Genomic DNA, 16,391 nt, shown 5'->3' with positions numbered 1-16,391 from the left:
TGAACGTTTCCCCACTACCACCTCTGAGAGGACTGGGTGGTCTAGCCCTTCACAGTCACCAATCTCTCTCCCTGGCAGTGACTGTCATTCCAGCCTCTCTCCCAGTAACTAAAATCAGCAGTTCCTTTTCAGGATACCTTGATTAGCTGCTCTGGTGGACATCTTGGCAAAGAGGCTTTGGCTAAGCATGTATGATATTTGTACTGATCTGAGCGGAACAGTCAGCAGATCATCTATTACCAGCACAGCTTATTTGATTCAAATGATGGTCAGGGTCAGTGTGTGCAAATAACTTTCCACAAGATTTAGTTGAGGCTGAATCCTCCTTACCGTAGTCGCAGGACTAGGTGGACAGAACTATCCTCATTACTTAGATGAGATGGACTTTCTGATTGTTCCTGTCAAAAGCATAAATGTTAAAGTGAGTTAGAATAATATTAAATGTCTTTGTCAAATCTTACACTTTGGACAGGGCTACGCTGCTAGCTTTTATAAGTCAGAAAAGACACATTTGGAAAAAAGATTGTGACGTTGTCCGATTTGGCTCACCATGTAAGGGCACTTATCTTTCAGCAATATTGCGAATCCCAAAAAAAGACAGTTGAAAACAGCCTGGGTTCTGTAACAAAATCTCTGAAAGCACCGCAGTCAACTACATCCTGGAAAGATGTCGTCCATTTATTATCACTAATCCATAGGTTCACACAACAGGTCCTCACAGTCAGATTTATCTATATATCCCCAGTTATATTGTAGCATCTCTCCAGGGGGACAAGCTTATTGTTGATAATAACAACACAGTATAAAATGTGGAACAAAAACAAAGTTGCTGGAAAAGCTCAGCAGGTCTGACAGTATCTGTGAAGGAAAAAACAGAGTTAATGTTTCAGGTCCAGTGACCCTTCCTCAGAACGCTTCCTCCAAGGAAGAATCACCAGACCCGAAACATTAACTCTGATTTTGCCTTCACAGATGCTGCCAGACCTGCTGAACTTTTTTCAGCAATTTTGTTTTTGTTCCTGCATCTGCAGTTCTTTCAGTTTTTATACATTAGGGTCTTACGAGAGACGACAACTGATCTCATGTCAGCAGGATTGCCCTAAGATATGGAAGGCTCTGGGTTTTCACCATTGTTATCACAACAAATTGTTAGGTCTTATTTGTACTTTTCAGTTAGTATTAGTGAGAGATTTGACAGACATATGTTTGTTCTGTTTGCCTCTGGCTGCTGGGAAGTGCATCTGAAATAAATCTGGAGTCATTGCTGGGAAGTGCATCTATGTTTAATAGCAGGATCTTTATCTCCTTTCTGATTGCAAAATGCTTACACCTTTTCTGGAGTCATCCTTTAATTTCCTGCCCTTGTGCTCATTGCACATGCATGGGCCTTGAAAGTCAATGTTGGCAGGCAACTGACATACCAACAGAAGTAGGTCATTTAAGCCATCAAGCCTGCTGCTCCATTTAATATGATCATGGCTGATCAAATATTTCAATGCCTTTTTCCCACACTCTCTCCATACCCTTCTTGCCACTGGTAATCAAAATTTATCAACCTGTACTTTAAACATACTCAAAGGCTGAGCTTCCACAGCCTTCTCAGGTTGAGAATTCCAAAGATTCATAACTCTTAGCTGTAGAATGGGTCCTCATCTCAGTCTTAAATGCCACCCACCTTATTTTTAAATAGTGCCCCTGGTTCTAGACTCCCCAACCAGGCAAAACATCTTACCTGCATGTACCCTGTCCACCCCTTTATGTATTTTGTAGGTTTCAATGAGATCACTTCTAATTTTTCAAAACTCTAGTGAATATAGGCCCAGTTTGCCTAATCTCCCTTCACAGATCGGTCCATCCATCCTGGGACAAGCCTGGTAAATCTTTGTTGCACTCCCTCTACGGCAATCATATTTCATGAGATAAAGAGACCAGAATTGCACAGTTCACCAGGTGAAGTCTAACCAAGTTCCAGTACAATTAAAGCAAGACTTCACCACTTGCGTAATGAAATCCTCTTGCAATTAAGACCAACATTCAATTAACCTTGCTAATATCTTGCTATACCTGCGTGTAACCTTCAGTGACTTATCAACAAGGACACCCAGGTCTCTTTGCACATCTACACTTGCTAACCTCTTACCATTTACGAAATAGTCTACACATCTGTTTCTCCTACAGTCTGGATAACCTTATTTTTTCCACATTATATTCCGTTTGACATATTTTTGTTAAATCACTAAGCCTGTAAAATCTGCTTCATAACACACATTCCTGCTTGGCTTTGTGTCACCTGCAAATTTGCAAACATTACATCAGATCCCCAAGTCCACATCATTGAGATATAATGTGAACTGCTGGGGCCCAAGAACAGATCCTTGCGATGCCCCACCAGTCAGTGTGCCAGTGCAAGAGTAACTCACTCACTCCTACTCTCTGCTTTCTGTTTCTTAACCAAACATTAATCCATGTCAGTACATTATCTCCTGTGTCATTTGCTTCAATTTTACTAACTAACCTCCTGTGGCGGGGGCGGGGGGGGCGTCTGATCAAAAGCCTTCTGAAAATCCAAATATACTACATCTATTAAGTCCCCTTTATCAATTTTGTCAGTGGCATCCTCAAAAAACTCCAAATGTATCAAATCAAATGATTATGCCCAACAAGTTTATTTTTCTCCAAGTATCCATTTATCACATCCTTTACGATAGATTCTAGCATTTTCCCTACTTCTGATTGAAAGCTAATAGGTCTGTAGTTCCCTGTTTCTTTTCCTTTGTCCCTTTTTTTAAATGGTGGGAATAAAATTTGAGGTTCCTAACTGCAGGAATCATTCCAAAATCTATAGAATTTTGGAAGATGGTTATCAATTCAGCCCCACAAATTTCTCTCATACATCCTTCATTTCTTGAATCTCTAAATCCAGCAGTGAAGAGTATCACCTCCTAGTCCCAATTCAGTTCTCAAATAACATCAGGCTTCCAAGCAGTGGTCACAACAACCCCATGACTAACCTTCCCGCCCTTGACAGAAGTGTTCAAATTCGTTATATAGTCCAGCTGACCATATAGACCTGGGACCTGTCTGGACTGTTGAGGATGAGGCATCAGGGTGCCAAATGGATGTCTTTTGAATGAGATGCAATGATCTTCTCTTTGCTGAAATCAGAAAGTTGTATAATCTTTGTGGAAGTTGACGGTATGTAATGTATAACATTGCTGATTTTAGCAAAATTTCCTAGTAATTTCCAGAGGTAAACCTGGGTGAGAAGATAATACAGTTAAACCCCAGGTTTCAATGTTCTACCAGCCCTTGTCCCTCTTCCTGGCAATGTGACAAACTGTAGTTCTTTCAAAGTGGTCCATCTGAATGTTATTGAGATCATGATGCAACTGAATGAAAGACCCACTCATCCAATACAGGGTTTAAACCCTCCCATCACCCAAACCTCACTCAACATGAAAGGAAAGCCAAAGCATAGCTTCCAGTCAACAAATGTGGAAATTCAAGTGAACCACAGCTACAAGACTGGTAGAGTCAGATGTCAGCATTAAACTATTAATCCTATTTTTATTTGATTCCATCTAACAGCAGATTCCAACAGAAATGATTTCGTTTGGTTTCTCGCAATTTATTTTTAGCATTGAGTAATCTTGATCCAGAGTAAAAATTGTCTCTTCACCAATATGTTTTGACTTTTGAAGTACAACAGCTGGGGGTACAGACATACTAGTGCAGCTGACAGAAGAGATTCTTAGGTAACTTCTTACTGATCAACACTTAGACATTTTGCTGGTCAAACCATCTCTCCCACAGAAGTGTTCATTGTAGCTAGACATATAAATACATAATGGGTATGTTTAAACCAAAACCAATTTGAGATTTATAAGTACATAACGTGGTCTTAAACTGAGCTATAGCAAAATGTTACCAACAGGGCTATTAACCATAAAGAAATTCAATCAAATAATTAATATTTTATTTGAAACAACAACACCATTTAACAATTACCAGGAATGGTTCTGTTCCTTTCAGGAACTGTTTAAATAGCTTTTAATGTAAATATATTGGTTTCTGCAGTGCTACCTCAAATGCATGGGACCGCATTGCTGTTTTAATTTTAACATGAACAAACTAACAATTCTAGGGAGAAAATATGAATAATAATTAAGTTTTTAAAATACATGCAGTCAGTAAAATCTTTCAAAATATTCTTTAGGTGAAGCTTGAGCAGAAAATTAAAGTTTGTGACTAATCGTAACTCCATTCAACACAGGTACAAATGCAGTGATGAATTAATAACAAGCTGTTTCCAAATGGATTTCTAATATTAGGACCTCAAGGTGAAATCCAAGTGAATCTGGCAATGGGAATCATTTGATTGAGTTCGTTGGCAACAACGGGTTGATTATCAACTGCTATAGAGGATAGGGGCTGTGGTAATATTTAGGAACAGGAACAGGAATAGTTCGTCGAGGCTGCACCACTATTCAATTAGATCAGGCCAATCATCCACTTAAATGCCACTTATACTATCTCCATATCACTTATGTTATGAACATCCAGAAATATATTGATTTCTGTCTCGAAGATGCTCATTTATTGGGTTTGCACTATCCTTTAGGGTAGTCAACCCCAAAGAGTCACCACCCTCTGAAATCATAGAAGAAATTCATAGAAACATAGAAAATAGGAACAGGAGAAGATTAATCAGTCCTTCAAGTCTGCGCCACAATTCAATATAATCATGGCTGATCATCCAACTGAGTACCCTGTTCTTGCTTTCTCCCCCATATCCTGATCCCTTTAGCCCCAGTATCCACACCCTTCTTGAAAACATGCAATGTTTTGGCCTTAACCACTTTCTATGGCAGAGAATTCCACAAGCTCATCAGTCCCCGTGTGACGAAATTTCTCATCATCACCCTCCCTAACTTCTCACCATTTAAGAAATATTTTGAATCTGTTTTTTTTTCCTATGAAAGTGGATAATTTTATTCCATCTGCATGCTCTTGCCCATTTATGTAGCCTGTCTAAGTCTTCTTGAAGCCTCCATGCAGTCTCCTCACAACCTACCTTCCCATCTGTTTAATATTATCAACAAATGTGGAAATATTACAATTGATTCTAATGGCCAAGTTATTTTATAAATGGTGACCAGCTGAGAACCTAGTTCTGACTTCCACTGTACCCCACCAGTAGCCTGCCATACTAAGAATGATCCATTTATCCCGACTCTCCCTATTTTGTCTGTTGATCAATTCTCAACCCATACTAGTATATTTTTGCTAATCCAGGTGCTCCATTTGTTTTTACTAACGCCCTGTGTGGGACTTTATCAAAACAATAAATACAATTACACCACATCCACTGGTTCACCCTTACGTATTCTTGAAGTAAAACCCTTAAAACCTCCCACAAATTCGTCAAATATGATTTTCCTTTCATACCATTCTTTTGCAGATGCCCAGTTATCATCTCTGTTATCACAGGTTCTAGCATTTTCCCTATCACTGACATCAAAGTAACAGGTTTGTTCTCCTTGCCTTCTTAAACAGTGAAAATAACTTCAGCGTATACAGCTAGGAATTAAGTTGACTGATGTTGAGAGGCAGTCAAAATGCGCTGAATTATAATGACCATTATACCAAAAGAAGTGATTAAACAGAGCTAATGATCGCACAACGTTCAGCACCATTCACGACTCCTCAGATACTAAAGCAACCATGTCCAAGTGTAAGAAGGTCTGGACAGTATTTAGGCTTGGGCTTACAGCTGGCAAGTAACATTCACACCACACAAGTGGCAGACAATGACCATCTCCAACATGTGAATTCAACTGTCCACCCTTAATATTCAATAGCATAACTATTACTCAATTCAGCAGGTGGTGAGGGTACCAACAAGAGGGGAAAAACATACTTCACCTCATTCTCGTCAATCTGTCGGGCTGCAGCTGCGTCTGTCCACGATAGTATCAGATAGAGAGACCACTGTGCAGCCTTGTGGAGATGAGTCCCACCTTCATGTTGAGAATAACCTCCATTGTGTAGCACTATCACTGTGCTGAATGGGACAAACATTGAGCAGATCTGGCAACTCAAGGATGGGCATCCATGAGATGCAATGGGCCACCAGCAGCAGCAGAATTATACTCCAACACAATCTGTAACCTCATGACCCAGTATACCCTCAATCAACCATTACCATCAAGCCAAGGGATCAACCCTGGTTCAATGGAGAGTGCAGGAGGGCATGGCAGGATCAGCACCAGGCATATCTAGAAATCAGGTGTCAACCTGGTGAAGCCACCAAACAGGACTACTTGCATGCTATATAGCATCAGCAGCAAGTGATAGACAGAACTAAGTGATCCCTGAGCCAACAGATCAGATCTATGCTCTGCAGTTCTGCCATATCCAGTCATGAAATGTGGTGGACAATTAAATAACTCATTGGACAAAAGAGCTGAATTTCAAAGATGAAGTGAGAGTGACAGCCCTCAATATAAAGGGGTCATATGACTGAATTTTGCATCAAAGAGCTTTCAAGAAACTGGAATCAATGGGAATTGGGGGAAATTCTCCGCTGGTTGGAGTCATACCTGGCACATAGGAAGATGGTTGTGGTTGTTGGAGGTCAGTCATCTCAGCTCCAGGACATCTCTGCAGCAGTCCCTCAGGGTAGTGTCTAGGCCCAACCATCTTCAGCTGCTTCATCAATGACCTTCCCTATATCATAAGGTCAGAAGTGGAACGTTTGCTAATGATTGCACAATGTTCAGCGTTATTCGCGACTCCTCAGATACTGAAGCAGTCCATGTTCAAAAGCAACAAGGCCTGGACAATATCTAGCCTAGGGCTGAAAAGTGGCAAGTAACATTTGTGCCACATAAGTGCCAGGCTATGACCATCCCCAATAAAGAGACAATCTACTCACTGCCACTTGACATTCAATGGCATTATCATCATTGAATGCCACACTATCAACATCCTGGGGGTTTCCATTGACCAGAAACTCAGCTGGACAGACCATATAAATACCATGGCTACAACAGCAGATCAGAGGCTAGTAGCACTGCAGGAAGTAACTTACCTTCAAAATCCCCAATCCTGTCCACCATCTACAAGGCACAAGTGAGAATCGCAATAGAATAATCCCCACTTGACGGGATGGGTGCAGCACCAACAACGCTCAAGACATTTGACACCATCCAGGACAAAGCCGCCCACTTGAATGGCATCACACCCTCATACATTCACTGCCTCTATGACTGACACACAGTACAAGATGCACTGCAGACATTTGCCAATGCATCATACTGTCACAGAAGTCTGCAGGAGAGAGAAACTCCCTGCAGCCCATGTCTGTGCCAGCTCTATCTGTGCCAGTCAGAAACAAGCATTTAGCTACTCTAATCCCATTTTCCAGCACTTGTATGTACACAGTGTCTTGTACCTCTTGGCATCACAAGTGCATCTTTAATACTTCTTCAATGTCGAGGGTTTTTGCCTCTCCTACCCTTACAGGCAGCGAGTTCCAGATTCCTGCCTAACCTCTGGGTGAATAGCCTTTCTTCACATCCCCTCTAAACCTACTGACCCTTACTTGAAATCTATGCTCCCTCATCATTGATCCCTCTACCAAGAAGGAAGTTCCTTCCTTTCTACCCTGCCTATGCCCCTCATAATTGTATACATCTCAATTCACGTTCCCCCTCAGTTTCCTCTGCTCTAAAGAATACAACTCTAGTCTGTCCAATCTCTCTTCATAACAAACTCTCTAGCATAGACACCACCCTGGTAAATCTCCTCTGCACCTTCTCCAGTGCAATCACATCCTCCTATAATGTGGGTTCCAGAATGGCATACAACACTTTAGACGTGGTTTAATCAACATTTTATATTGTACCAGTATCACTTCCCTGGTCCTAAAACTCTGTGCCTTGGCTAATAAAGGCAAACAAACCATTTGCCTTCTTAACCACATTATCCACCAGTTCTGCTACCTTAAGGGAACTAGTGTTCCTACACACCACGGTTCCCCTGATCCTCAGTGCTTCCCGGGGCCGACCATTCATCTTGTATTCCCTTACCTTGTCTGTACTGCCAAGTGAATCACCTCATACCTATTAGGAATGAATTCCATTTGCCAATGATCAACCCATCTGACCAGGCTGTCTATCCTCCTCATTATTTACCACACCATCAATTTTTGTATCATCCATGAACTCACTGATCGTACAATATTCAAGTCTAAAATTATTTAAATATAACACAAACAGCAAAGGTCCCAACACTGACCCCTCTGGAACTCCAATAAACACAAATGTCCAGTCACAAACGCATCCTCAACCATCACTCTCTGCTTCCTGCCACTCAGCTAATTCTGGATTCAATTTACCAACTTTCTTTGAACCCCATGGGCTCTAACCTTCACTATCAGTCTCCCACGCGGGATCTGATGAAAAGCATCGCTGAAATTTAAGCAGACTACATCAAATGCACTGCCGTCAGCCTACACCTGGTTACCTCTTCAAAAAATTCAATCTAGTTGGTCAGACCTGATGTCCTATTAGCAAAGTCATGCTGACTGTTCTTTTTTAATCTCTGTGTCTCCATGTGCAGATTAATTTAATCCTTCAGAATTGCTTCCCTACCACTGAGGTTCGAGAGACTGGCCTATACTTTGTGTTTTATCACTTGCTCCCTTCTTGCATAATGGTACCATGTTGGTTTCAGATCTCCAGCACCTCTCCTATGGCCAGAGAGAAATTGAAAATTATTGCCAATGCCCCTGCTATTTCCTCCCTTGCCTCACTCAACAGCTGGGAATATGTTTCATCTGGCTCTGGAAATTTATCTACTTCTTCAACAGCACCTTCCAAATCCATAACCTCTCCCACCAAGAAGGGCAAGGGCAGCAGATACATGGGAGCACCATCTGCAAGTTCCCTTCCAAGCCACTGGCCATTGAGACTTAGAAATATATCATCTTTCTTCCAGTGTCACTGCATCAAAATCTGCAACTCTCTCCCTAACAGAATTCTGGGTGTACGTGTGTCAAATGGACCTCAGACATTCAAGAAGGCAGCTCAGCACCACCTTCTCAAGGATGACTAGAGACAGTCAATTAATGCTGGCCCAGTCAGGGACTGCCACACTTTGGGCATGAATAAAACCAAAGCCAAAATGGCAGAATTAAATGTTTGGTTTTGGGTGGTAGGAAAGTGAAGTAATTGTTCAGAGACTGCCATCTCATATCTATCACCCTTTATTTACAAATGCATACCCTATAACAATAACGCTGCCTCTCACTGATTCAGACATTCAGGGGCTCACTAGCCTTGGCATTCATCCTTTTATATCAGCCAGGGCTGCTTGATTGGATCAGATTAACAGCACCAATCAGGAATTCATATTCTATGAGGTCCACCTGGCTGATCTTGTTACAATCACTACATCCCTCCCCCTCTGAGTCCACGGACACAGGGTAGTCCACTTCCTTTGAGAGCCTCCTAGAACATTTTAACACTGGGTCAGGTTCCTCCAACTCAGAATCCGACAGAGGAGATTTGTAACAAATGGGAACTTGCCTCTTGCACCTGGAATGCTATAGTAGACTTTCATTCCTTCTTCTGGAGGCAGAAGTATCCGGGTGGCTACTTCTGTCATGTCTATCTCTGATTCAGAGGACTCAACAATGTTTGATGGAGTTCACGGAAGTATTTCTGAAGGCTCCAAGGAACAGGACAAATTGTGCACCCACACAGTCTGCAAATTTGCAATTTTTAAATGGTCCACATGCTTATTCAGGACAGTTGCACCTAGCCAAACTTTATAAGTCACTGGTCCCGATCGTGCATCGATCATGCCTCTTACCCATGTGTGGCCATTTCCATGATTCTTGAACCAAACTTTGTTCCCTGTATCAAACTGTATTTCTTGCTTGGCAGAGTCTTGGGTCTGGCATTGGAGTTCACGATGCCATTTCGCCCTCACACTCAGGTCCAGAAAGCTCAGACTTAGCCTGGTGCAGTCTTGTACCCATTAGCAACTCTGCTGGTGCTATCACTGTAGTTGCATGTAGGGTGGTCCTATAATCAAATAAGAACTGTGACAACTTGGTATCTAGTGAGGCTTTGAGACCAAGTAGAGGGTTTGTGGTATGTGATTTTTGCCCATAAAAGGTATTGGTGGAACTTCCTGATTCCAAATATGACCGCCAATCCTTCTTTTTCTATTTGGGCATGTTTATGCTCTGAATTAGCCAAAGGCCTGGCATAGGCTATTGGGTGTTCCTCTCTGGTGGACTACCTATGAGCTAATACCACCCTGATGCCATATGGGGAGGCATCACATGTTAATACCAGTTCTTTCTTGGGACCATAGTGTGTTAGTAGATGATAATTGTTTCTTTACTTCATCGTAAGCTAGGGCCATCAATGTGACTATTTCCAAGGCTGACCCTTTCATAGGAGTTGATGCAATGGTGCCAGGATGGATGCCAGATTGTGTATTAACTTTCCATAATGGTTTAATCAGACCCAGAAATGACCTAAGCTCCTGGACTGACGTGGGGACCAGGACACCTTTGACAGCCTTCACTTTACCTTCCAACGAGTGTAACCTGGTCTTGTTCATGTTCACCCTGTAGCCCAAATAGGTCACTTGGTTGGGGCGGGCCTAGAATGTACATTTTTCCTTTCTAAGGCGTATGCCTGCCTCAGCAAAATGTCCTAGGACTAAATGTTCCTTTATTGGATTTCCCTGTTAACAGGACGTCATCTAGATTGATAGTGAGCTGGGGTAGACCTTGTAAAATGTTCTCCTTCATCTGCTGAAAAATTGAACAAACTGACAATACTCCAATTGGCAGACTTGTATATTGGTACAAACCCTTAAGGGTGTTAACTGTAGCATTCTTCCAGGTCTAAACACAGCTGCAAGTAAGTGTTAGAGATAATGGGAACTGCAGATGCTGGAGAATTCCAAGATAATAAAATGTGAGGCTGGAGGAACACAGCAGGCCAAGCAGCATCTCAGGAGCACAAGGGTCTAGGCCCGAAACGTCAGCTTTTGTGCTCCTGAGATGCTGCTTGGCCTGCTGTGTTCATCCAGCCTCACATTTTATTATCTTGCAAGTAAGTGTTGCTCACATCTAGCTTCGTGAAAGGCAAACCTCCTGCCAAATTTGCATATAAATCCTCTATCCAAGGGATTGGGTATTTATCCAGTTGCAAAAAATGGTTTACTGTTTAAGTCTTCACAAAAACTGACCCACTGAGCTTCAAAATCAGTGCGACCAGTATTGCCCATTCCATGAATTGGATGGTTTGATGATTCCTTCTGCTTCTACTTTTGCACATAAGCCAAATGGCACTGGATGGGCTTTGCAGAATTGCTTCCTGGTCAACATGAAAAGTCACTTTGGCTTATCTGATAGTCCCTAGGCCTTCCTGGAAAATTTCTGGGTATTTAATTAGGATTTCACTCAGGCAACCATTTTCTGATAAAAATTGTTGTAGGTGAACCTCTTGTAACCAATTGCACCCATCAAGCTTGGGCCCAAGCCTTCTACTACAATCACTGGTAACCAAGCCAGCTGCTTCTCATAAGAGACCAGAACAGAGGTTGTACCCTTAATCTGCAAAGGTTAGCCAGTCTAGGTTCTCAGCCAAGCTGAAGTCTTGCACAAATTTAAGGCTGGAGTCCAGAGCGAATTTTAGTAAAAACTGGTTCTGCGATCACTGATTTGGACGTGCAGGTATCAACCTCCATTTGAACCGAATGACCATTTAACCAAACATTTATCTTGACTGGTTCTGATTTGGACGTTGTTAAGTAAGTTAACTGTTCAAAAACGGATGTGGGTGAAGCTACGAGAGATGAGCTCTCTTGGACACCCTTCTAGATACCAGTCAATGAGTTAACTTACTCCATTTAAGTAGGGCTCTATTGTTGTCCTGATTCTGCATGTTGACAACAATTACAAAGTCTCACCAGGTAGGATCCTGAAGAAAATTGTAACTTTTGGCTGAGACATTGCCTTGCTTTACAGTTTTGTTGTGGGCCAACCTAGAGTTACTCTTATCAGGATATTTCCTGAGTGAGGCTATGCAGTTGCCTGTACTCAAGCAGTGCTACCCAAGCTGGTGAGCTGGCGAACTGGTGAACCAGAGAGGGTGTCCACTTCCATTGAAAGACCTTGTAACTCATATGCTCCACTTGCCACATTTTTCATTGATAAAGCCAGTTGTAGCACCTGTTTGAAGTCCAGTTGGGCTTTAGCCAGTAGGCATTTTTGCACAGTCACATAATTAATCCCATATACCAAATGGTCTCTCAGCATCTCATTAAACGGTTAAGCCAAATTCACAGGCTCCGCCAGGTGTCTTAACTTAGTCAAAGACCCCAACACAGATCCTACTCTCATCGCCACTGAAATAACACTTCAGAGGCCAGCATCCCATCAGCAATCAATCTTTATTCATAAGTGCATTGCTGTTGATATTAGAACAGACTTTCACTTAAGTCAGGCATTCTCTGATATTCACACTTTTATATCAGCCAGGGTTCCCTGGTTGGGGCTGTTAATTTTATCCAATCAGGGAACTCATATTCTATGAGGTTCAGCTGGCTGACTTCCTTACAATCACTGCAGAAGGAATGTCATTACTGTCACATTTTGCACTTCCTTTTCCCTTTCTATTATAAATTTACATTTTTAACTTCTGCATAGCCCTGAATATAATGCAGGTTGGAACAATTAATTGTGTTGTTTTAGGTTTGTTTACAATGTCCCTTTCATCTATATTTGGTTTTTTTATCATATTATCTTGTCTGCTATAAATAAACCTGCCATTACAGTGGGCTGAAGTGAGAATGAATTTCAAAAGCCCTTCAAACACTTGGAAGCTTTTAGTTGGTTAAATAATTTAATGATGGTTTCCCAACTATTTTTAGGAGCTGAGTAAAGAGTCACATGGGCTCCTATTTGATCTAGTTCAGTGCTATCTTGCTGAATTTAATCAATGCACAAATAATTACAAAAGGCTGCTTCCAAAATGTTGCAAGATAGTAAAAATGAATGAAGTTAGAAGTTATTTTAATTGGACATTTTATTTTACACTCAGGATAACAGTAAAGCATTCTTATAGATGCTTTTCAATGACTCAGCTGTAAATTTATGAACCTTGGAAGAAACTGTTTTTGAAATACAACACTGGTTCAGTCTTGATTGTAGTATTTTATTTCTCAGGGAATATGTTAAGGCCTTGGAGAAGAGATTTATTAGGATTGCATCAGGATGAAAGGATTTCAGTCATTTGGAGAGATCAGAGAAATTTGGATTATTCTTCCTAAACAGGAGGAGATTAAAGGGAGACTCAGACCTATAGAAGTGATGGAGCAATAAAAGGACAACCTGGTTTTACTGACAGAATTAAGATAATAGAACATAGAACATAGAACAATACAGCGCAGAACAGGCCCTTTGGCCCTCGATGTTGCGCTGACCTGTGAACTAATCTAAGCCCCTCCCCCTACACTATCCCATCATTATCCATATGCTTATCCAAGGATATTAGATATATAAAAATATTAGAAAAATCCAGGGAAATATACAATGTGTTTTGGGTAGCAAGTTCATGATCTGGAACACAATCATAAGCAAGTATCACTGCTTATTTCAAGACTTGGGCATGACTGTTTAACTTGCTCCTTAACTGACAGCTACAGAGGTGCAATTCCAAAGTAATCAAAGGATAATGAACAGAAGTGCCAGCCAGTTAAAGTATCCTCACTACTGTGAGACTGAAATCAATGATCTTGGGACAGATCATGGATCAGATGTCTGACTATGACTGTATAGCTCAGTTCTGATTAGATATAGTTTTGACTGAACTATTAGGAAAGACTTGTCTGGCTTTTGTTCTATTTAAAAAGGAATGATTGTTCATCCCCATATCTGGCTAGAGACAAAGAACAAAAAGCACTCACAGTTTTCTGAAAGGCTGTAGGCTTCCGTTCATCAAATGCATCACCTGATTCATCATCACTCCATTCCCAACCTCCATCCTCTGTTTTGTACAGATGGCCACTTGATCCCTGGACCCGTCTCACCTACAGTCAACCACAACATAGGTGAAAGGTCAAATGGCAACATTTTGAGTTTTCTGGTAAGATTTTTTGCTGCTAATCTTCTCTCTTCATTGTCCTCTTGTCAAATTTCCACACTTCTTCAGCATATCAGCTGTTCTATTGTAATTAACTAAATAATGTCCTGTGATTGAGCAGCTCGTCATCCTTAACTTCACTGTAAAGAGGTTAACCAGTTGGTTTACTTGAAGATGTAATGAAGATGGAATATTTGTAATGGAACTTCAAGAAAAGAAACGTGGCTGGGTAGCTGATAAACACCTGTCTCGTTGACTTAAAAAAAGGAAGACTTGCATTTATATAGTGCCTTTCACAACCACAAGACATTTCAAGATGCTTTATAGCTAATGAAATATTTTTAAGTGTAGTCACTGTTGTAATGTAGGAAACGCAGTGGCCAATTTGTGCACAGCAAGTTCCCACAAAGAGCAATGTCATCCAAATAGGTTTTCTGTTTGTTAAGTGATGCTTATTGACAGATAAATATTGGACTGGACACCATGATAAACTTGCTTGCTCTTTCTGAAATAGTGCCATGGGAACTTTTACATCGAACTAAGATGGCAGTCAGGGCCTTGGTTTAACATATCACCCAGAAAACCGCACCTCCGACAGTGCAGCACACCCTCAGTACAGCACTGGAGTGTCAGCCTATAGCTTGGTACACAGGTCCTGGCTGGTGCATTAAACTCATGCAAACTCACATGCAGGAGTACCACAGCAAATATGCATGTATCCAACAGTAATGAAAGATGTGCATTTCTAGAACGTAGAACAGTAGAGCACAGTACAGGTCCTTCCATCCGTGATGTTGTGCCAACCTGTTCTCCTACTAAGATCAATCTACCCTAGATACCCAACATTTTACTGTCTATAGTGCCTTCGTATGTCATTGAGAAACAACTTCCTTTTGAAGTGCAATTACCATAGTTACGTAGACAATTACAGTCAGAAATTTGCGCACAGCAAGATTAATAAACAGTAATGAGATTGATGACCAGTTAAGCCATCTTGGTAGTGGTAGTCAAGGGATAAATATTGACCAGGAGGATTCTTCTTTGAATAGTACCACAGGGCTTTGTTTATATTTTTGCCTGCACAGGCTGGTGAGAGCTCGGTTTAACATCTTGTTTGAACGACAACACCTCTTACAAGCACCACTCCCTTATTACACTCTGCAGTTTAGGATATGTACTCAGTGTCTTGACAGGCAAGAGTGTTACTCAGTGAACTCAACAGCATTCCCTTATACTATCAGTATAAGCAAACTGTCATTAAAATTTGCATTGTCTCTGCTGGGTAACATTTTCTTCTTCTGTGAGAAAATAAAGACCTTTCTGTTAGTTCCTGGCTCACTCGCAGACTTTGGCACCATGCCAGTAGCTTGGACTGTGTTGTCAGCCTGTAAGAAGATAGAAGAATTCTACTTGCACAACGGAAAGAGTTAAAAAGCCTGTGGATCAATGAGTTCCACTACATCTACGACCAGCTCACAATGTAGAGCTGTGAGCGGCAAAATATTCTTCATTCCAAACCAAAAGCACTTGTTCCTTGGTCCAATCTTTAGGGAATTTTATTATTGATAAATTCTCAAACAATACCCCATTTTACTTAAAAAAAGAGGGAGGGAAACTTTACATCTAAATAAGATCTGGATTCTAAATGTGACAGGAAAATCAACTGCTGTGTACTGTTTTCTTTACCTATCAAACTGACAGTTTGTACAACAATCTCCTGTTTCGGTGATGCTTGAAGTGCTTACTTGTTACTCAGTTAGGTCTCAATATCTCTCTAGTGAACTCTTGCAATTTGGTCTATTTGTACTGTACTCCAGTAACAAAACACCTCACTCTTTGTAAGGGATCAAGTACTTCTTCATTCTTCATTCTTCCAATTCAAACCACCAGCTGTTCGCTTTAGTTCCAATGACCTCATGACCTTCATAAGCATCTACCTACGTGTCAACTTGGTGTATAAGGTATCATTTGTGTTTCATTTACTCCTCTGCTCACTGATGTGTTCTAAACAGATTGCAACTATCACTACCTCCGAGTATTGTTCCATTGAACCAAGCCAGCCAAAATTGAAGACAAAGTCTTCAGAAACGAGAGACACAACATCATGAATCTTTTGTTCTGAAACTTTGACTGTAAATAATTGCAGGGAGTAATTTTTACCTTTGTGTCCTTTTGCCCTCCACTTAACGATTGGCCCAATAACTTCTCCATCAGATA

The 16,391-nt window shown here is 41.1% G+C and overlaps 1 protein-coding gene across 12 annotated transcripts in view; it reads right to left on the bottom strand.

Moving 5' to 3' along the window:
* LOC125448189 (serine/threonine-protein kinase OSR1-like) overlaps positions 1-16,391 on the bottom strand; it is a 170,432-nt gene that overhangs the window by 154,036 nt on the left and 5 nt on the right. For 10 of the 12 annotated variants that reach the window (XR_009443503.1, XM_059643318.1, XM_059643319.1 and 7 more), the window contains exons 1-3: positions 16,335-16,391; positions 13,999-14,121; positions 331-398 (exon numbers count right to left, since the gene is read on the bottom strand). The exon at positions 16,335-16,391 is cut by the window's right edge and continues 5 nt beyond it. Coding sequence is in view for 11 of the 12 variants with exons in the window: in XM_059643318.1 (XP_059499301.1) it covers positions 331-398; positions 13,999-14,121; positions 16,335-16,385 (242 nt within the window). In the remaining variant the exon portion in view is untranslated. Of the gene's footprint in view, positions 1-330; positions 399-6,602; positions 6,730-9,879; positions 10,095-13,998; positions 14,122-16,334 lie in introns of those variants that run through there. The other 2 variants (XM_059643327.1, XM_059643325.1) reach the window with 2 other exon arrangements.

Source organism: Stegostoma tigrinum, chromosome X, assembly GCF_030684315.1.
Source record: "Stegostoma tigrinum isolate sSteTig4 chromosome X, sSteTig4.hap1, whole genome shotgun sequence".
In the NCBI taxonomy this organism is placed as follows: domain Eukaryota; kingdom Metazoa; phylum Chordata; class Chondrichthyes; order Orectolobiformes; family Stegostomatidae; genus Stegostoma; species Stegostoma tigrinum.
This window is presented reverse-complemented; position numbering and strand designations above follow the sequence as displayed.